The 21,514-nt window shown below is 49.5% G+C and overlaps 2 protein-coding genes across 3 annotated transcripts; both read right to left on the reverse strand.

Annotated features, from left to right (window-relative positions):
• Window positions 1–231: 231 nt before the first annotated feature.
• LOC149469374 (uncharacterized) lies at window positions 232–10,445 on the reverse strand. The gene is made up of 4 exons (XM_089669330.1): window positions 10,150–10,445; window positions 7,784–7,990; window positions 7,536–7,677; window positions 232–2,102 (listed from the first exon to the last, which is right to left on the reverse strand). Exons 1-4 carry the CDS (start codon window positions 10,384–10,386, stop codon window positions 439–441), a joined length of 2,250 nt encoding a protein of 749 aa, XP_089525456.1. The 5' UTR covers window positions 10,387–10,445; the 3' UTR covers window positions 232–438.
• Window positions 10,446–10,499: 54 nt separating this feature from the next.
• LOC149469375 (uncharacterized) lies at window positions 10,500–11,633 on the reverse strand. 2 transcript variants are annotated; one of them, XM_089669332.1, is made up of 4 exons: window positions 11,527–11,633; window positions 11,157–11,432; window positions 10,943–11,040; window positions 10,500–10,853 (listed from the first exon to the last, which is right to left on the reverse strand). In XM_089669332.1, exons 2-4 carry the CDS (start codon window positions 11,380–11,382, stop codon window positions 10,509–10,511), a joined length of 669 nt encoding a protein of 222 aa, XP_089525458.1. In that variant the 5' UTR covers window positions 11,383–11,432; window positions 11,527–11,633; the 3' UTR covers window positions 10,500–10,508. The 2 variants fall into 2 exon arrangements, with proteins under 2 accessions (XP_089525458.1, XP_089525457.1); XM_089669331.1 differs by having other exon boundaries at window positions 11,157–11,435; window positions 11,527–11,587.
• Window positions 11,634–21,514: the final 9,881 nt, after the last annotated feature.

Below are 21,514 nucleotides of genomic sequence, written 5' to 3' on the forward strand. Positions count from 1 at the left end.
TAGTTCTCTTCATTCACCAAACCTTCCAACTCACCTATTGTGCTGGGCAGACTTCTGGCATTGGGGAACAAACACTTCCATTCACTGACACCTCCTTCATTGACACCATTCCCTGACACCTTCATCCACTGACACCTTGTTCACACGGATTTTGTGTATTTTTTATTTTCATACAAATGGTACCAATTCCACTGGTTGTTTGTACAATGGGAACCTTCTTATCATCTGCCATAGCCCTCCCCCCATCTTTCCCCATTCCGCCCCCCAATAAGGACTGACCCCGGTCTGATCTGTCTACCACGATATAATCCCTGATGTACAGGAAGACAGGACTTCAGTGAGGGACATTTCCAGCACAGGACAGGAAAGTGGCTTCTCCCCCGTGTGAGATCTCTGATGTTTGTAAAGACTGCGAGTATATGAAAAACATTTCCCGCACTAAGGACAGGAATACGGCTTCCCTCCCGTGTGAGATCTCTGATGTCTGGAAAGATAGATCTTATAGGGAAAACATTTCCCGCACTCAGGACAAGAATATGGCTTCTCTCCTGTGTGAGATCTCTGATGTATGTTAAGTTTGGACTTATAGGAAAAACATTTCCCGCACTCAGGACAGGAATACGGCTTTTCCCTCGTGTGACATCTCTGATGTGTGTAAAGACTAGAATCATCTGAAAAACATTTCCCGCACTCAGGACAGGAAAGTGGCTTCTCCCCCGTGTGAGACCTCTGATGTGTGTGAAGATAGGACTTCTGTGAAAAACATTTCCCGCACTCAGGACAGGAATACGGCTTCTCCCCCGTGTGAGACCTCTGATGTGTGTGAAGATGGGACTTCCGTGAAAAACATTTCCCGCACTCAGGACAGGAATACGGCTTCTCTCCCGTGTGAGATCTCTGATGTCTGGAAAGATAGGACTTATAGGAAAAACATTTCCCACACTCAGGACAGGAATATGGCTTCTCCCCTGTGTGAGACCTCTGATGTACGATAAGTGTTGATTTTGCTATAAAACATTTCCCACAGTCAGCACAGGAATACGGCTTCTCCCCCGTGTGAGATCTTTCATGACTATTAAGATTGTATTTATATTGGAAACATTTCCCGCACTCAGGACAGGAATATGGCTTCTCCCCCGTGTGAGATCTTTCATGCAAATTAAGATGGGATTTATAATGGAAACATTTCCCGCACTCAGGACAGGAATACAGCTTCTTCCACGTGTGAGATCTTATATGCTCCTCAAGAAGGGATTTATATTGGAAACATTTCCCACACTCAGGACAGGAACACGGCTTCTCTTCCATGTGACATCTTATATGCACATTAAGACCGGATTTATGACGGAAACATTTCCCGCACTCAGGACAGGAATGTGGCTTCTCCCCCGTATGAGACATCTGATGTACGGTAAGTGTTTGTTTTGTAGAAAAACATTTCCTGCACTCAGGACAGGAATACGGCTTCTCTCCCGCATGAGATCTCTGATGTCTGGAAAGATAGGACTTATAAGGAAAACATTTCCCACACTCAGGACAGGAATACGGCATCTCCCCCGGGTGAGACCTCTGATGTATAATAAGTGTTGATTTTTCTACAAAACACTTCCCGCACTCAGAACAGGAATACGGCTTCTCCCCCGTGTGAGATCTTATATGCACATTTAGTTTAGCTTTAAATTTGAAACATTTCCCGCACTCAGGACAGCAATACGGCTTCTCCCCCGTGTGAGATCTTATATGCACATTTAGTTTAGCTTTAAATTTGAAACATTTCCCGCACTCAGGACAGGAATACGGCTTCTCCCCTGTGTGAGTTCTTATATGATCCTTAAGAACAGATTTATAATGGAAACATTTCCCACACTCAGGACAGGAGAACCTCTTCCCTGTTGGAAGGTCGGCCCGGTCCCGCACAGTCTGAGGTTCCTCAGGATACGAGGAATCCGATGGTCCATCTACACTGGGTGGTGCCGGATGGACATTGGAGGGAGCCGGGTTTTCTCCTGGACTATACCGTGTGATGTCCTCATCTTCTACTTTCCAGTCTGGAGACAAAGTGAGACAATCCTCAGAGGTTTTCCTCATCTCCCGGCCATGGACTAAAATACAAAGACAAAGAGGATTACTAGACAGGAGCTGATTGGTTCCCCCAAACCAGGACTCCACCCACATCAGGCAGCTTGGGCTCTGAGGAGCTTACAATTCCACCCTCAAGGGAACTAGGAAATGGCTCCTCTGATCTCCTACCAGGTCATTTCTTTATTCATGGACCTTAGTCAGAGAGTGAGGAAACAACCAGAAGTGTCTTTTATAGGAGGGACAGTGATGAGGGGATTATAGGACGAGGGTCCCCACCCCCTCTATCACTCATCGCCATCTTCCCAACACAAGAAGTACTGCACTTCCTTATTTAGTCCATGATTTAGTCATGAAGAACAGCGGGGCTGAGCCCCACCAGAGGTCAGAGAGTGAGGATGGGGGGAGAACAACCAAGATGAAGACTGGACTGATCCTGAAGACCACCATCATTGGGGTATTGAGTCCTCCCTCATCCTGACCCTGAAGACCACCATCATTGGGGTATTGAGTCCTCCCTCATCCTGAAGATCACCATCATTGGGGTATTGACTCCTCCCTCATCCTGACCCTGAAGACCACCATCATTGGGGTATTGACTCCTCCCTCATCCTGAAGACCACCGTCATGGGGGTATTGACTTCTCCACCATCCTGACCCTGAAGACCACCATCATTGGGGTATTGATTCCTCCCCCATCCTGCTCCTGAAGACCACCGTCATTGGGGTATTGACTCCTCCCTGATCCTGAAGACCACCATCATTGGGGTATTGAGTCCTCCCTCATCCTGAAGATCACCATCATTGGGGTATTGACTCCTCCCTCATCCTGACCCTGAAGACCACCATCATTGGGGTATTGACTCCTCCCTCATCCTGAAGACCACCGTCATGGGGGTATTGACTTCTCCACCATCCTGACCCTGAAGACCACCATCATTGGGGTATTGATTCCTCCCCCATCCTGCTCCTGAAGACCACCGTCATTGGGGTATTGACTCCTCCCTGATCCTGAAGACCACCATCATTGGGGTATTGAGTCTTCCCTCATCCTGACCCTGAAGACCACCATCATTGGGGTTGTCACAGACTGCCAGTGCCTCTCCCATCCCCCGCCATATCCCTCCACCCCTCCCTTCCTCCTTGTACATTAGAAGGTCTGTGGGGCTTCTATGGACAGGGCTGGGCCAGCCGTTGCCGAGGCAACCTAGCCGCGTCCCACATGATCTTCAAGAGACCCACACAGGAAGCAGCCTTCCCTTTTGTTCCTGACCATGTGGGTAGAATCATCCTGCTCCCAGAAAGATGTTGGGAGGCTCGGGTGAGAGGGACCGAGCCTCCCCAGCCATCCCCCCTGCGCACTCTGCAGACCCCCAAAAGGTCAGGACTGCAGCCCTCTACAATACCCCAGGGTTGGGAGTCTCCACAGCTCTGCATGAGCCTTCTCCTCAAAGGTCAGACCCCACAACTGAGACCCTGCCAGTCTGTAAGCCTGTCTACTGAGCACCCTTGCACCCTTCCTGATGCTGAGTGCCCTGGGAGCTGTGGTTGAGGGACCCTGCACACTATCCATGGCTGCGTGTCCCTGGAGGCTGTCTGCTGCTGAGTGCCCTGGGAGCTGCTGCTGTCTGCTGATCGCTGGTTGTCCCTGGAACGCTGGTCGTCCCTGTCTGGAGCCGCCTGCCGCTGAGGGTCTACAAGCTGCTTACCGTGAGTGTCCTGAACTGTTCCTGTTGTGCGCACTGACCACCCGTGTCCTGAACTGTTCCTGCTGTGTGCACTGACCACCCATGTCCTGAACTGTTCCTGCTGTGTGCACTGACCACCCGTGTCCTGAACTGTTCCTGCTGTGTGCACTGACCACCCGTGTCCTGAACTGTTCCTGCTGTGTGCACTGACCACCCATGTTCTGAACTGTCCCCGATGTGTGCACCGACCACCCGTGTTCCGAACCGCCCCGCTGTGTGTGCACCGACCACCCGTGTCCTGATGGCCTGTCCAGAGTATAGCTACCTGTGGTGCCCCTGAGTGCTTGAGCCATCGCTACCTGTTGAGTCCCTGTGAACCCAATGACCCTAGAAAGCTGGGTGGGAGCTGTGCTGTGGCCAGCCTCCACAGCTAGAGTCCCGTTGAGTCCCCGAGGCCCCTGCCCAGTGGTAGGTTGCTGCCTGTTGCCCGAAGCCCCTGCCCAGTGGTAGGTGCCGTCTGTTGCCCGAGACCCCTGCCCAGTGGTAGATTGCCGTCTGTTGCCCGAGTCTCCTGCCCAGTGGTAGGTTGCCGCCTGTTGCCCGAAGCCCCTGCCCAGTGGTAGGTTGCCGCATGTTGCCCGAGGCCCCTGCCCAGTGGTAGGTTGCCGCCTGTTGCCCGAGGCCCCTGCCCAGTGGTAGGTTGCCGTCTGTTGCCCGAGACCCCTGCCCAGTGGTAGGTTGCCACCTGTTGCCCGAGTCTCCAATCCGCTGTCCAGTCACGGAGGGAGCTCGGCTGAGGCCCCAAGTCGAGGGGGGGAGATTGCCTGCCTGTCGCTGAAGACCCCCCCCCCCCCCTTGCCTGGAATAGTCCCTGGTTTGCGCACACATCACACTCCCTGCCATTTCCCTATTGAGTGTCTGTCAATTTGTTGCTTCAATAAAGTTTGTGTGTTCCCCATCTTCTCCGTGTGCTCTGTTCTACCTACGCTTCCGTTACAGGGGTATTGACTCCTCCCCCATCCTGAAGACCACCCTCATTGGGGTATTGACTCTTCCCTCATCCTGAGCCTGATGACCACCAACATTGGGGTATTGGCTCCTCCCTCATCCTGACCCTGAAGACCACCAACATTGGGGTATTGGCTCCTCCCTCATCCTGACCCTGAAGACCACCATCATTGGGATATTGACTCCTCCCTCATCCTGAAGACCACCCTCATTGGGGTATTGACTCCTCCCTCATTATCACTTTCTGGTTGGAGGATGTTATCACATTATCACCATGTAAAAGTCTGTGCTCCAATCACATCATCCGATATAAAATGTCCAGCTGGGAGGAAATGGGGGGAACAAAAGAGTATCCAGATTATGTGTATATATAGCAGTGGGGGGAGGAGAGAGCAGGGGTCAGGAGTATTTAACGTACAACATGGAGTATATAGTGCAGGGGTCAGGAGTATGTAACGTACAACATGGAGTATATAGCGCAGGGGTCAAAAGGATGGAATGTACAACACGGAGTATATAGTGCAGGGGTCAGGAGGATGTAACGTACAACACGGAGTATATAGTGCAGGGGTCAGGAGGATGTAATGTACAAGTTATATAGTATAAGGGTCAGGACTCTCAGTATTAGTATTCTGTAATCAGTGGAAGCTGACAGAGGGGTGGCGGTGGACGTGGCATACCCGGACAGAGGGGTGGCGGTGGACGTGGCATACCCGGACAGAGGGGTGGCGGGGGACGTGGCCTACCCGGACAGAGGGGTGGCGGGGGACGTGGTATACTTGGACACAGTTACCCACACACGGCTAATGTGTAAGGTAAAGTCTATGGACTGGAAAAATCCGAATATAAATGGATAGAAAACTGGCTGAAAGATCGTATTCAGAGCGTAATAATTCATGACTCATACTCTGCATGGGCTAGGGGTGTCAGTGGGGTACCCCAAGGCTCAGTGTTGGGACCCCAACTTATTAATATATTTATAAACAATATAGGGTCTGATATTAAAAATCCCAATACATAAGGGGGGGATATGATCTCCATATATAATACATAAGGGGGGATATGATCTCCATGTATAATACATAAGGGGGGGGGATATGATCTCCATGTATAATACATAAGGGGGGGGGGATATGATCTCCATGTATAATACATAAGGGGGGGGGATATGATCTCCATGTATAATACATAAGGGGGGGGGAGATATGATCTCCATGTATAATACATAAGGGGGGGGGATATGATCTCCGTGTATAATACATAAGGGGGGATATGATCTCCGTGTATAATACATAAGGGGGGGATCTGATCTCCGTGTATAATACATAAGGGGGTGATATGATCTCCGTGTTTAATACATAAGGGGGGATATGATCTCCGTGTATAATACATAAGGGGGGGATATGATCTCCGTGTATAATACATAAGGGGGGGATATGATCTCCATGTATAATACATAAGGGGGGGATATGATCTCCATGTATAATACATAAGGGGGGGTATGATCTCCATGTATAATACATAAGGGGGGGTATGATCTCCATGTATAATACATAAGGGGGGATATGATCTCCATGTATAATACATAAGGGGGGGATATGATCTCCATGTATAATACATAAGGGGGGGATATGATCTCCATGTATAATACATAAGGGGGGATATGATCTCCATGTATAATACATAAGGGGGGATATGATCTCCATGTATAATACATAAGGGGGGATATGATCTCCATGTATAATACATAAGGGGGGATATGATCTCCATGTATAATACATAAGGGGGGATATGATCACCATGTATAATACATAAGGGGGGATATGATCTCCATGTATAATACATAAGGGGGAATCCATTCAGTGTCCTCCACCCCCCTCTGCCAATCCCTCCACTGACCTCCACCCCCCTCTATCATTCCCACCACTGACCTCCACCCCCCTCTGCCAATCCCTCCACTGACCTCCATTCAGTGTCCTCCACCCCCCTCTGCCAATCCCTCCACCCCTCTCTGCCAATCCCTCCACTGACCTCCACCCCTCTCTGCCAATCCCTCCACCCCTCTCTGTCATTCCCTCCACTGACCTCCACTCCTCTCTGCCAATCCCTCCACTGACCTCCATTCAGTGTCCTCCACCCCCCTCTGCCAATCCCTCCACCCCTCTCTGCCAATCCCTCCACTGACCTCCACCCCTCTCTGCCAATCCCTCCACCCCTCTTTGTCATTCCCTCCTCTGACCTCCACCCCCCTCTGCCAATCCCTCCACTGACCTCCATTCAGTGTCCTCCACCCCCCTCTGCCAATCCCTCCACCCCTCTCTGCCAATCCCTCCACTGACCTCCACCCCTCTCTGCCAATCTTTCCACCCCCCTCTGTCATTCCCTCCACTCCCCTCTATGATTACAGCACGTCCACCATGTGAATGACAACCTTTCTATGACCCGTGTGATCTAATACATACAACATGGCATTGAAGGTTTGTAGGTCACATGACTCCGCATGGGATGGAAGGAACCACTTTGTAGGTGGTAATGCGCCAGTCAGCCGCCATTTTTCCTGAGTTCCAGTATTTCAGGTTTACAATCCACGCTTTTAATGAAGTGAGTCGCAGATATAATCCAGATACGTTTACCGGATCAATCGGGACGGCATAGTTTCTTCTGATGTATTACAGGCTGATATCACCCCGCCCCCGCCCTACTCTGGACCAATCAGTGAGCAGTATGGGTGGAGGAATGGATTTAGTGTTCATGACCCACCTGTGCTGATCTCTGTAGGAGTGTCCTCCTCTATAAATGTCCCCGTTATTCCATCCTCCTCCATAGACTGCTGATCATCCCTCACATACGCCTCTTCTTCTTCTGCTTTCACCTCAAATTCTATATCGATTGGATCTCCACTCTACATCAAGAGAAGGAGAGGAAATATCATCTGGAAGATAGAAGGTCACAGAAACTCCACACATTGTCTGTATGAATCCATGTTCTAGATGCTCCATCCCACCAACCTTGCAATGGTGAGGGATGGTGTGACCTTCCTCTGTGAAATCCTGGGAATACAGAGGACGGGGACATCTCTCTGGTGGGTTCCTGGTATTAGGTGGCTCCATCATCTCCTTGTGTCCTTCTGAAAACTCCTCCATCACTCCATCCTCCTCATCCTCCTCTTTATACTCTTCTTTACCATCAATATTATCATCCCCGAGGATTCCACTCTGAGAGATATAATAAAACATTCATTGTAACAAACATGCCGAGTATAAATCCCACCTACCAATAATTGTCATCATCTACCCCATTATCATCTCACGTGTGGACTACTGCAACTGCCTCCTCACCGGCCGACCTCCTCACCGGCCTCGCTCACCACCGGCCTCCCGCACCACCAGCCAACCTCCTCACCGGCCATCCCTCCTCACCGGCCGACCTCCTCACCGGCCTCCCGCACCACCGGCCTCTGTCCTCACCGGCCATCCCTCCTCACCGGCTATCCTGAACTCAGCGGCCAGCCCCTCCTCACCGGCCTCCCGCACCACCGGCCATCCCTCCTCACCGGCCTCCCCCCTCACCGGCCTCCCGCACCACCTACCATCCCTCCTCACCAGCTTCCCACACCACTGGCCATCCCTCATCACCGGCCATCCCTCCGCACCGACTATTCCCGCTTCAGTCTATCCTGAACTCAGCGGCCAGACTCATCCACCTCACCAACCGCTCTGCCACCCCCCTCTGTCATTCCCTCCACTGGCCTCCACTCAGTGTCCTCCACCCCCCTCTGTCATTCCCTCCACTCAGTGTCCTCCACCCCTCTCTGTCATTCCCTCCACTGGCCCCCATTCAGTGTCGTCTAAACCCCCTTGTCATTCCCTCCACTGGCCTCCATTCAGTGTCCTCCACCCCTGTCTGTCATTCCCTCCACTGGCCTCCACCCCCTCTCTGCCAATCCCTTCAAAGGCCTCCACCCCTCTCTCCCATTCCCTCCACTCAGTGTCCTCCACCCCCCTCAGCCAATCCCTCCACTGGCCTCCATTCAGTGTCCTCCACCCCCCTCTGACAATCCCTCCACTGGCCTCCATTCAGTGTCCCCCACCCCCCTCTGTCATTCCCTCCACTGGCCTCCACTCCCCTCTGTCATTCCCTCCACTAGCCTCCATTCAGTATCCTCCACCCCCCTCTGTCATTCCCTCCACTGACCTCCATTCAGTGTCCTCCACCCCCCTCAGCCAATCCCTCCACTGGCCTCCATTCAGTGTCCTCCACCCCCCTCTGACAATCCCTCCACTGGCCTCCATTCAGTGTCCCCCACCCCCCTCTGTCATTCCCTCCACTGGCCTCCACTCCCCTCTGTCATTCCCTCCACTAGCCTCCATTCAGTATCCTCCACCCCCCTCTGTCATTCCCTCCACTGACCTCCATTCAGTGTCCTCCACCCCCCTCTGTCATTCCCTACACTCAGTGTCCTCCACCCCCCTCTGTCATTCCCTCCACTCAGTGTCCTCCACCCCCCTCTGTCATTCCCTCCACTGGCCTCCACTCCCCTCTGTCATTCCCTCCACTAGCCTCCATTCAGTATCCTCCACCCCCCTCTGTCATTCCCTCCACTGACCTCCATTCAGTGTCCTCCACCCCCCTCTGTCATTCCCTCCACCCCCCTCTGTCATTCCCTCCACTGGCTCCAGATTGCCCAACTCATTAAATTCAACCTTCTAACATTGACATACAAAGCCATTCATAACTCCTGCCAGCTCTCAATTTTTGCCCAAAACACAAACTGCCTCCACTGTTTGCCAGCACACGGCTCAAACATATCCTGAAATTATGAGGACTCTGATATCCAGTGAAAGTTCATTCAGGATCGAGAAGCAATTGTGCACCTCCAAAAGCAGCATAGAGGAAAGGGATGGTCATAACTCCGCCCCAAACTACCTCACCGACCTGATACCCAAATACCACCCAACCCGTACTCTTCGCTCCTCACAAGACCTCCTACTTTCTAGCTCCCTGGTCTCCTCCTCCCACTCCCGACTCCAGGACTGCCCCCATCCTCTGGAACTCACTACCCCAATCCATCAGACTGTCACCTACCCTCCTCACCTTCAGGCGCACCCTGAAAACCCATCTCTTCAGGGAAGCCTACCCCACCCTCACCTAACAGCCGATCTCCTCCTCTCCTCCTACCACTCCATCCCCCACAGCCACTTCCTCCTGTACTACTATCCCCTCCCTCCTAGATTGTAAGCTCCCAGGATCAGGGCCCTCGCACCCCTCGTGTATTGTATTGTTACTGTATTGTCTCATGTTCTGTCCCCACTATAATGTACAGCGCTGAGCAAACCTTCTGCCGCTATATAAATACTGTATAATAATAATCTACCTGATGATGGTGAGGGATGGTGTGACCTTCCTGTGTGGAATCCCGGGAATACAGTGGATGGGGACATCTCTCTGGTGGGTTCCCATGACTGGATCCATCTACTTGATGATGGTGAGGGATGGTGTGACCTTCCTGTGTGGAATCCCAGGAATACAGAGGACGGGGACATCTCTCTGGTGGGTTCCTGGTATTAGTTGGCTCCATCATATCCTTGTGTCCTTCTGAAAACTCCTCCATCACTCCATCCTCCTCTTTATACTCTTCTTTAACAACAATATTATCATCCCCGAGGATTCCACTCTAAACGTTCAAAAAGAAATTCAATGTAACAAACACCCTTGAGGAACAATCACTAATAGTTATGATTTATACACATCTACCTGATGATGGTGAGGGATGGTGTGACCTACCTGTGTGGAATCCCGGGAATACAGAGGACGGGGACATCTCTCTGGTGGGTTCCCATAACTTGATCCACCTACCTGATGATGGTGAGGGATGATGTGACCTTCCTGTGTGGAATCCCGGGAATACAGAGGACGGGGACATCTCTCTGGTAGATTCCTGTAGCTGGATGACTCCACCATGGTGTCCTGGTACAGATCTTGGTGTCCTTCTGGAATCTCTGACTCCTCCATCCCCCCATCCTCATCCTCTTTTATCTCTTCTTTAACTTCAACTTTAGGATCTCTCAGGTTTCCACTCTGAATATATAATAAAAATGACATCAATGGTAACAATGCAGATAATGTACAGATCCTAATGATACTATCAGTGATTGTTCCTCATCTACCTGATGATGGTGAGGGATGGTGTGACCTTCCTGTGTGGAATCCCGGGAATACAGAGGACGGGGACATCTCTCTGGTGGGTTCCCATGACTGGATCCATCTGTAGGAAACACACACACTGACTGAATCCATTGTTTCTATGTGTTTATCAGATGATGGGGGATCTAGGTGGATCCTCCGTACTGCTCTCTCCTTTACAATAAAGTCTTCTCTTACCCGGTGATGTGAGGGGCGGCTGATTGTCCATCATGACGTCCTTGTAGAGGTCCTGGTGTCCTCTCTGGTGGTCCTCCATCATGACGTCCTTGTAGAGGTCCTTGTGTCCTCTCTGGTGGTCCTCCATCATGACGTCCTTGTAGAGGTCCTTCTGTCCTCTCTGGTGGTCCTCCATTATGAAGTCCTTGTAGAGGTCCTTGTGTCCTCTCTGGTGGTCCTCCATCATGACTTACTTGTAAAGGTCCTTCTGTCCTTCTAAATTTTGATGTGTATCATCTGCTGGAAATAAAAGACGTCACATGACTATGGAGGAAGAGGACGGACATGACGGGGGGTTACTGGGTGTAAATAGAACATAACATCTTATTACCTCCTCTGCTGCTACTTCCTGCAATGTCTCCGATCTCCTTCACACCGCATGGCAGTCTGTCTTTATTCCACATCACTTCCTGTCTGTTCCTGACATCATTTCCTGTCTGTTCCTGACATCACTTCCTGTCTGTTCCTGACATCACTTCCTGTCTGTATTCCATAGACAAGTCCTGTCTGGTTAGTAGAAATTAGATCATTATCTTGTGGAGTTCAGAGGAACTGCAGCCTCGAGAAATGTCCCCTAATACCCATTCCTGCATTGTATTTCCTTACAGAGATATCAGGGAGGAGCCAAAATAACTAATAAAAAGTAAGAAACAATAAACCTAACTCTTATGTAACCAACTGTTTAACAAATATATTTTACTACAGATAGAAAAGACTTATAAACACAGAACACAAAATAAAAACAAAAGATATACAGAATAAAACAGAGACCCCCAAAATCAGACAGACCACCCAGAATGTCCCGTCCTTCATATCAGAGAGAGACAGACTACCCAGAATGTCCCGTCCTTCATATCAGAGAGAGACAGACTACCCAGAATGTCCCGTCCTTCCTATCAGAGAGAGACAGACAACCCAGAATGTCCCGTCCTTCATATCAGAGAGAGACAAACTACTCAGAATGTCCCGTCCTTCCTATCAGAGAGAGACAGACAACCCACAATGTCCCATCCTTCATAACATAAAGGGAGAAACAGACTACCCAGAATGTCCCGTCCTTCATATCAGAGAAAGAGAGACAGACTACCCAGAATGTCCCGTCCTTCATATCAGAGAGAGACAGACTACCCAGAATGTCCCGTCCTTCATATCAGAGAAAGAGAGACAGACTACCCAGAATGTCCCGTCCTTCATATCAGAGAGAGACAGACTACCCAGAATGTCCCGTCCTTCATATCAGAGAGAGACAGACTACCCAGAATGTCCCGTCCTTCATATCAGACAGCCAGCCAGCACTTGAAGGATTGTAAGAAAGACCCCTAAGGGTACCTAAGGGCTTGACTAGAAGAGGAAAAAGTGCCCAGACACCTCCACAGGGGTAAGAAGAGAGAAGAAATATGGCACAACCCATATGGGGCACAAAACAGCAGCAGGTCATAAGGATGCACAGGGACCCATATACCTAAACACCCACCGCTGCCTCAAAACTGCCTACATCTAATCACGGAGCATGGTCCAACAAAGCATCCTCAGCTGAGGAGAGGGGAAGGGGGGAAGGGATCCTAGATTGTCTACCTGATTAGGATCAGGAGCAAGGGAAGGAGTCTGGAGGAACTTCACATCTGTCATCAAATGAGAACTTACCCTCCAGTGACCAGGTCCCACAAAGGTCTCCAGGCAGACTCCCTACCTGCTGGGGGAACTAGCAGGAGGACCCCAGAATGATCTTCTTGCTGACAATGTGGAGAGCACAGGGACATCCAGCAATTAAATCTTCCTGCCAGGTGATCAATCAACAGCTTTCAGGTACTGAATCAGAAGAGAACCAGACGGCAAATTCTTATCTCCGAGGAGGACAGCATAGTGAAACGTAACACTCTCAGTGTAGTACAGCATAGGGACTAGGCCACTAGACCTGCCACAGGGAAAACTCCCAGACCTTTCCATAGGGGAAGACTCTTCAACACGTGAGGGATTTCCAGTGGAGCTCATGTCAGAGTACCAAGTCATGGAGGGGATGCTTGATGAGACGGGAACTGTTCTCAGGAAACAGATTGGAGCCCCAGACATGGGGACACCCCTGCAAGTGAAGACTTTCATGGTGAAGGGAATAAACTGCCCCTTTCAGACAAAAAGGCAGACACGTCATATCGGGAAGTACTTGGTCTACAGAGACCATTGGGATGTTTTGCCCCAAGTTCAGGCTCCCAGGCATGAGGGATTGATAAGGACTGACTTACAACTGAAAAAGGGAGTCTAAATTATGAGAGTAATCCCTTGGCACCCTACACACCCTGAAACATGAGGGAGGGAGAATGATTCTGACTTATAAGGGGAGGAATTAAATCCCTAAAGCACGGGTGTCAAACTGGTGACCCTCCAGCTGTTGCCAAACATCAAGTCCCAGGAGGCATTGCAAGATTGACAGTCACAAGCATGGCTCCCAAAGGCAGAGGCATGATGGGACTTGTAGTTTTGCAACAGCTGGAGGGCCGCCAGTTTGACACCCCTGCCCTAAATAAATGAGCAACCTTACCCAACAGTGACCTTTAAATAACCCAAGGCCTGGAACACGAGGCTGATTCTCCAGATGACGGGTAGTACATCTATAAGGTTTGAAACAACCCCGGTAAATCTGTGTCCACTTCAGGAGACTGCAATGACCCCAACCAGAGGTAGACTGTTGGAATTCTCAGAGACAGTGACAAGGCCAACATGGCCAGCATGAATAGAAGTTTTAGGCCAATCACAGACATAATCTGCAGGGGACCATTTAGAGCCTTTGAGGGCAGAGTGCATCGATATCTGAGCAAAAACAGCCAGAAAGTCCAAAGTGGAGACTGAGGTCCCTGCGGACATGGGGGATACCTTGGCACACACGAGAGAGCTTTGGTAGACTGCAATAAAGATGATCCGGTGACAATAGGGCCCTGATTTACTAAGAATTGAGTCTACCAGAAGACTCTGAACATTCAGGCAGACTCAGTTAAATCAATTAAGACCTGTCAGTCTTCTGAGTGGCGTCTAGCAATCTCATTGAAAAGCGTCTACTTTTCTGTTAGTAAATGTGGAATCGCTTCTGGCATATTTTTACGTGCAATACCGGATATGTTCGCTAGATGGCGCACAAGCGCAGGCTTTGGCGGTTTTATATTTGCATATGAGAATACTTAGAATGTAAAATAAAAAGCACATCTATATTTTTTTTTTTTTTGCTGTTTCTCCAAAATGATGAGACAACTAATGCATTTACTAATGAATGTCATACATTCTATTGTCAAATGTTAAACATTTTCACACTTATATCTCAAATAATTTGGATAGTTCTAAGTTCCCAATATAATGATATATCTTCCTTCTCTGTAATCATGTAACTATTCTATGTTACAGTCATAGTGCAGCGCTATAAATGCATGTGATCAATAATGAACGCATGGAAAAACCAAAAAGTGCAAAGAATTGCAATAATGATGTAAAATGGTAAATGGTGCTAAAATAAGTTCCTCTAATCATTCCTGAATAATGGAATGTCCTTCATGTGAGAGAACCAACTCAGAGAGTGCCTATGAATGACACGTGTGGTCTCTCCGTGACGGACAGTAGTGCATGAACTTGTGAAAGGTCATCCACCCTTGGGACTGGTCTACACTCATCAGAACAAAAGTATTAATGTGCATGGGTTATACACATCACACATCTGGGGGTGCAGCGGTATGCTGGCAGCTATGGGTTAGTCATCCAGCTCCAGCCATCCATCCATCCATCCATCCATCAGGGTGGGTGCCCAAATGGTCCTGGGGAGGAATTAGCTCAGCCACAGGAGCCAGAAAGGTGCTTAATAGTGTAGTACAGACTTCTGGTTCCGGCGCCGCATGGAGTGAGGAGGACATCCCGCGGCTCCGGAGCGTCCTGCCTATAAATACAGCCTCCTGCACCGGAGGACTGCGGTACAAGGCATGGGAGTGCCCCCCCCCCACCCCTGACCAGCTATGGAGCGGTATTTGCGGGCAGCAGCATCCGGCCAGGATCCCGCTCCCCGCACACAGAGGGACGGGTCTCCCATCCGTGCAGCCAAGATGGCCACCGCTGACAATGCTGCAGAGAGCAGCCTGCACTCCCCTGAGTCAGCTCCGCAGTGCAGCAGCCACAGCCCCTCCACCCTGATGGCCGGCATGGAGACAGACCAAGGGCCAGACCCAGATCCAGGGTCAGGATCAGGTAGGAGAGAGGAACAGCCACTTCACACTCCCTTGATAGGACATGCTGATCACAGTAGTCCCACGGACCAATATGCACAAATCGCACAGGCTGTCGCCTCTCTGTTACTACCGAACATCACACAAGCAGTAGACAGAGCGGTGACCCTGGGAATAGAACAGCTTAGAAGAGATTTGGGAGAAAACGCAAAACGCATAACTGAAGTTGAACAACGCCTCTCTGACTTAGAGGATGAATGACAAGCTATGCAGGCGAGTGCTACACAAGCCAAACGTGACCAGCAGGCCATCCTAGAAAAGCTGGATGATTTAGAGATCCGCTCACGTAGGAACAATTTACGGGTGGTGGGTCTCCCAGAATCCTTCAGCTCAGGCCAATTGTCTGAAATTGCTCTAAACGTATATCCGCAGCATTGGGAATTACAACACACTGCCAAGTTGAAAGGGCGCATAGACTGGGCGCCCCCTCAAACGATCGCCTTATGCCACGGTCCACGATTGCTAAATATCTTAACTACGCTGACCGAGTGGCCATTATTATTATTATTATTATTATTATACAGTATTTATAAAGCGCCAATAGTTCGCTCAGCGCTGTACATTACAGAGGGGGACAGAACATGTGACAGAACAATACCAATACAATGTGATACATGAGGGGATCGAGGGCCCTGCTCTTTCGAGCTTACAATCTAGGAGGGGGGGATGGTGGCACAGGAGGAGATAGCTGTGGGGGATGGGGTGGTAGGAAGAGTGGAGGAGGTCGGTCAAGTTAGCAGGGGGTGGGGTAGGCTTCCCTGAAGAGATGGGTTTTCAGGGTGCGCCTAAAGAAGAGGGGAGTAGGTGATAATCTGATGGGTTGGGGCAGGGAGTTCCAGAGGATGGGTGACACCCTGGAGAAGTCCTGGAGGCGGGCATGGGAGAAGGAGACTAGGGAACTAGAGAGAAGGAGGTCTTGTGAGGAGCGGAGTGTGCGTGTTGGGCGGTACTTGGATATTAGGTCAGTGATGTAGTTCGGGGCAGTATGGTGGACGGCTTTGTATGTCAGCGTTAGGATTTTGAATTTGATCCGTTGTGCAATCGGAAGCCAGTGGAGGGATTGGCAGAGGGAGGTGGAGGACACTGAGTGGAGGCCAGTGGAGGGATTGGCAGAGGGGGGTGGAGGACACTGAGTGGAGGTCAGTGGAGAGATTGGCAGAGAGGGGTGGAGGGATTGGCAGAGAGGGGTGGAGGTCAGTGGAGGGATTGGCAGAGGGGGGTGGAGGGATTGGCAGAGAGGGGTGGAGGTCAGTGGAGGGATTGGCAGAGGGGGGTGGAGGACACTGAGTGGAGGCCAGTGGAGGGATTGGCAGAGGGGGGTGGAGGCCAGTGGAGGGATTGGCAGAGGGGGGTGGAGGGATTGGCAGAGAGGGGTGGAGGTCAGTGGAGGGATTGGCAGAGGGGGGTGGAGGACACTGAGTGGAGGCCAGTGGAGGCCAGTGGAGGGATTGGCAGAGGGGGGTGGCGGAAATGGAGTGGTTGGAAAGGTGGATGAGTCTGGCAGCCGTATTCAGGATGGACTGAAGCGGGGATAGCCAGCGGCGAGGCAGGCCAGTGAGGAGGGAGTTGCAGTAGTCGAGTCGTGATATGATGAGGGAGTGGATGATCTGTTTAGTGGTTTCTGGGGTTAGGAACGTGCAGATTTTGGCGGAGTTGCGGAGGTGGAGTCGGCATGAGTTTGTTAAAGATTCTTAACTCGTTTCGTAACTCACAATCCCTGCAACTGGATGGGCACAAGCTGTTATTGTTTGCTGATTACTCGCCAGAAGTCTCTCGCAAACGCAAATCGTTCCAGTCAATTTGTACTACACTATTTCAGAAAGGGGTAAAATGTACCCTCGCCTACCCCGCTACACTTCGCTTCACTACGCCTGCGGGGGAATCCAAATCATTTGTGCACCCAGAAGAAGCCCTTCTTTACTTGCAAAGTAACTTTCCTGATGCCGTCGGCTCCCAACAACCGCCACGTGATCTTGGTCCACGAGACCAACGCAGTCCCAGAAAGGACCCACCGAAACGCCAACGCGTCCATCGTGCACCATCAAAACAAAGACCACCCTGACGGCCGAGCCACGTGCCACGTATTGACAATGCTCAGTTTAATGGCGTTACTATCGGTCAATCACGATGTTTAATATTTCCCTCTTTGGAATTGATATCTCTTTAGTATGCCTATAATAGCCTGTTTATGACCTGTCTACACTGTGTTACCGTATTTTTTACTGCCGTGCTGCCATAGATGATGGGATGCTCTGATCCCTTCCCTCCTTTACTAATGGCCTATGCTGCTGTAGGGGGCTCCATTTTCCTCCTGTTTATATTCCTCCTTGGTGCGGGATCTACATCCCATCATTTCCGGTAACGCAGGCTACAGAAAGGAGACCACATGCGGAATAATGTGAAGTCTAGGATGATTATGCAGTTTTTTGTTCTTGTTTTTCCGAGCGTCCCATGTTGGGTTGGCCGGAATATTGTCTGTTCCCACCTCATTCTTCCTCCCCCTCTTTCTCCCCCCTTTTCTTTCTTATTGCTTGGAGACCCCAAACCGCCTCTTCTTCCTCTCATGATGAGTCGAGGAGACGCAGGCCATGAGACTGTTTTCACGGATTTGCGGCCAGTTAAGGATGGTTTCGATACTCTTTGGATCACCTTTACACCCAATTCCCTATGCTTCGGGTGATCTCCTGGAATGTTAAGGGCCTGAGATCGCCACATAAACGCATGGCCATTCTTAGGCACTTAAAACGCATGAGAGCAGATATTGCCCTTCTTCAAGAAACTCACCTGACCCAAACGGACCTTATGCGTATGAAAAAATTATGGGTGGGACAGGTATTGGGGTCACCATCTCCATCTGGCAAAGCGGGGGTGCTCATCCTTTTCCATAAACGTCTTACACATGACATTGTTAAATTGGTCACGGATGAGGAGGACCGGTATGTTGCAGCACAAGTCATGCTGGACTCTTCTTCTTTGGTACTGGCCAATATATACGCACCAAACTCCTCACCCAAACCTTTTTTTCAAGATTTGTCCTCAAAACTGTCCAATTTTCTGCACCTCCCTGTGCTAGTGGGCGGTGACTTCAATCAATGTATGCACATACGGGAAGATAAACAAAAACCTTTTTTACCGAATCGCCCAACTAATCAAATCTCCTCATTGGCGCCGTCTTTATTACACAACTTCACAGAGTCGCTGCAACTTACAGATGTGTGGCGTTTATCCCACCCAGAGGGGAGGGAATTCACGTTCTTCTCTCCCGTACATCATACTCTGTTTAGAACTGATTATTTTTTTGTTAATCGCGCGCTTTTGCACAACGTCTCAGATTCTGAGATACACAATATAGCGATCTCCGATCACTCCCCGATTTCCATGTGCATACGACACGTGCAAAATAATCAGCATCTACGTACCTGGCGATTCCCCTCTTTTCTGGCACACAATCAGGACTTGCTTCGCTTACTCAATACTGCATGGAGCGAGTTTTGTGAAACAAATGCAGAACACCAAACAGATCCCAACCTTTTTTGGGAAACAGGCAAAGCGGTCTTACGTGGTAGAATCATAGCGTTCACTTTCACATACAAGAAAAACCTTCTCCATAATTACTCAGCGCCGAGTCTCCGTCTAAGACAAGCACAGCAGGATCTCGCAAATCTAAATTCCCACGAACACAGGACCGCATGGTCAGAGGCCAAGCATCAATTCGACATGTGGGCTGCTGCCCAAGAGTCCATACATAAATCGTACAATCATCTACATTTCCATAAATTCGGCAGTAAGCCAGGCAAATTGTTAGCAAGGTTGTGCAAAAAACCGTTCACACCAACTCTTTTTACATCCCTGAGAGATGCACAGGGAGTGCTGAAAACGGACCCTCCAGACCTTATACACGTCTTAGAACAATTCTATCGGACTCTATATGGACACGACCCTATAGACATTTCTGCGGCTGCCTCTTTCTTGGACCAGGTCACATTGCCTAGGTTAGATCCCACCTCACTTCAAGATCTAAATGCTCCCATTACTTTATCTGATGTGTCTCTAGCTATTAAATCGCTTGCAAATGGTAAAGCCCCGGGCCCTGATGGTTACACAGCCGAATTTTACAAGCTAATGGCAGATTCCATTTCTCCCACATTACAATCAGTGTTCCAGACCATTCAGGAAGGAGGAGACTACATTCCCTCAGGTTCTCAAGCCTATATCAAATTAATAGCCAAAAAAGACAAAGACCCGCTGGAGCCGGGCTCGTATCGTCCTATATCACTGCTGAATCTTGATTCTAAACTTTTATCAAAAATCATAGCAACCCGCCTAGCATCTATCTTACCTGCTCTTATACACCCTTCCCAAGCGGGATTCGTACAAGGGCGCTCAGCGGCTTCAAATATTCGGGAGGTGATATCCGCTTTGAATCAAGCCACGACAGACACACTCCTAGACGCGGCAATAGTCTCGCTAGACGCAGAAAAGGCTTTTGATAACGTTAGTTTTGAATGGCTTTTTTTAGCACTTGAAAAGTTTGGGTTTGGGGGCTCGTTTATGCATTTGATTCACGCCATGTACTTGTCTCCAACAGCCCGAGTTGTAGCAGCAGGACACATATCCAACCCTATTCGTCTTCATAAAGGCACAAGACAGGGGTGCCCACTGTCCCCGCTACTTTTCAATCTAGCTCTAGAACCATTAGCTCGCTTTTTATTGTTCAAGTCTGATCTACATGGTGTCGGTATTGGACAAGAAGAGTTGAGACTCACGATGTTTGCGGATGATATTTTAATTTTTACTTCCAGCCCCTCTCGACTTGCCCTATATCCAGTGTATCTTCTCTTCCTTCCGCCTTTACTCTGGACTCCGTATCAACTTTTCAAAAAGCGAGGTGCTCCCGCTATTCCACTCCCGTCTTCCGATATGGACGCAAAATTCCCAATTTAAAATCGCTCCCAACTATATCACCTATTTAGGTATAAAGATAGGGAAACTTGCTTCATCATTATATACGTTAAATTATACGCCAACAATTACAAAGATGATTGGGGAATTGGACATGTGGAAGGAATTACCACTCTCCCTCCTGGGCAGATCACATCTCTTCAAGATGGTCAGCTTCCCGAAACTCCTTTACCCACTTCAAACCATACCTCTTCTGCTCAAACACAAGGACATAGCGAGGCTGAACAGGGCAATATCGGCTTTCTTATGGAAAGGCAAACGTCCCCGTATAGCACTGGACAAGCTGTTTTTACCGAGATGTGAGGGAGGCTCTGGGCTCCTGAATATTCGCATTTACAATCTTTCCTGTCTACTTCGTATAGGACTAGACTGGCTCACCCAATCTTCCAAATACTCTAATTACCACTTAGAATCTGCATTAGCATCTCCGTATGATCTCTCGGACCTGTTACATTCCAAGGTTAATTCTCTGCCGCCCCACCTAAAACATAACCCACTCATCCGAGACACCCTTATTACATGGAGGGAAGTCAGGCGAAAATTGGGGGTCTCCCCTTGGCTTTCACGCTTCCTTCCTATTCATCACAACCCCTCTTTTCCTCCCCCTCAATCTCATGATACTTATGATACTTGGCGATCTCAACAACTGACTTTGGTACATCAACTATTACACTTCTACAGGTTCCCCAAAACTTCTACATTGTATTCTACAAACATATGGACTTCCGGCACATCACTTCTTCTACATACTACAAGTAAGGAACTTTGTTAACTCCATGGCCCCTATTAAGTCTACCAGATTTCAATCGACATTTATTGACGTCTTAGCGAACTCTTGCAAATACAACATCTCAAATATATATAGTCCGCTGAATCTTCTTTTTACCAAGCCTCTAGAGACATTCAACACTGCAAAATCTTGGATCAAGGATTTCAATAATACAATTACCGCTGACCAACTATTGTCAGGTTTTCAATCCACTTGTGCCTTCAACAGCAATGAGTTCTGGCGTGAACAACAGCTCAAGATTTTACATCGTGCTTACATACCTCGTCTTTAAAACAGATCCGGCCCTGTCTGCCTGCCCTCTGTGTGGACTT

The sequence above is a fragment of the Staurois parvus genome, unplaced genomic scaffold (genome assembly GCF_062004578.1).
Source record: "Staurois parvus isolate SC_StPar_1 unplaced genomic scaffold, SC_StPar_1.0 ptg000072l, whole genome shotgun sequence".
In the NCBI taxonomy this organism is placed as follows: Eukaryota; Metazoa; Chordata; class Amphibia; order Anura; family Ranidae; genus Staurois; species Staurois parvus.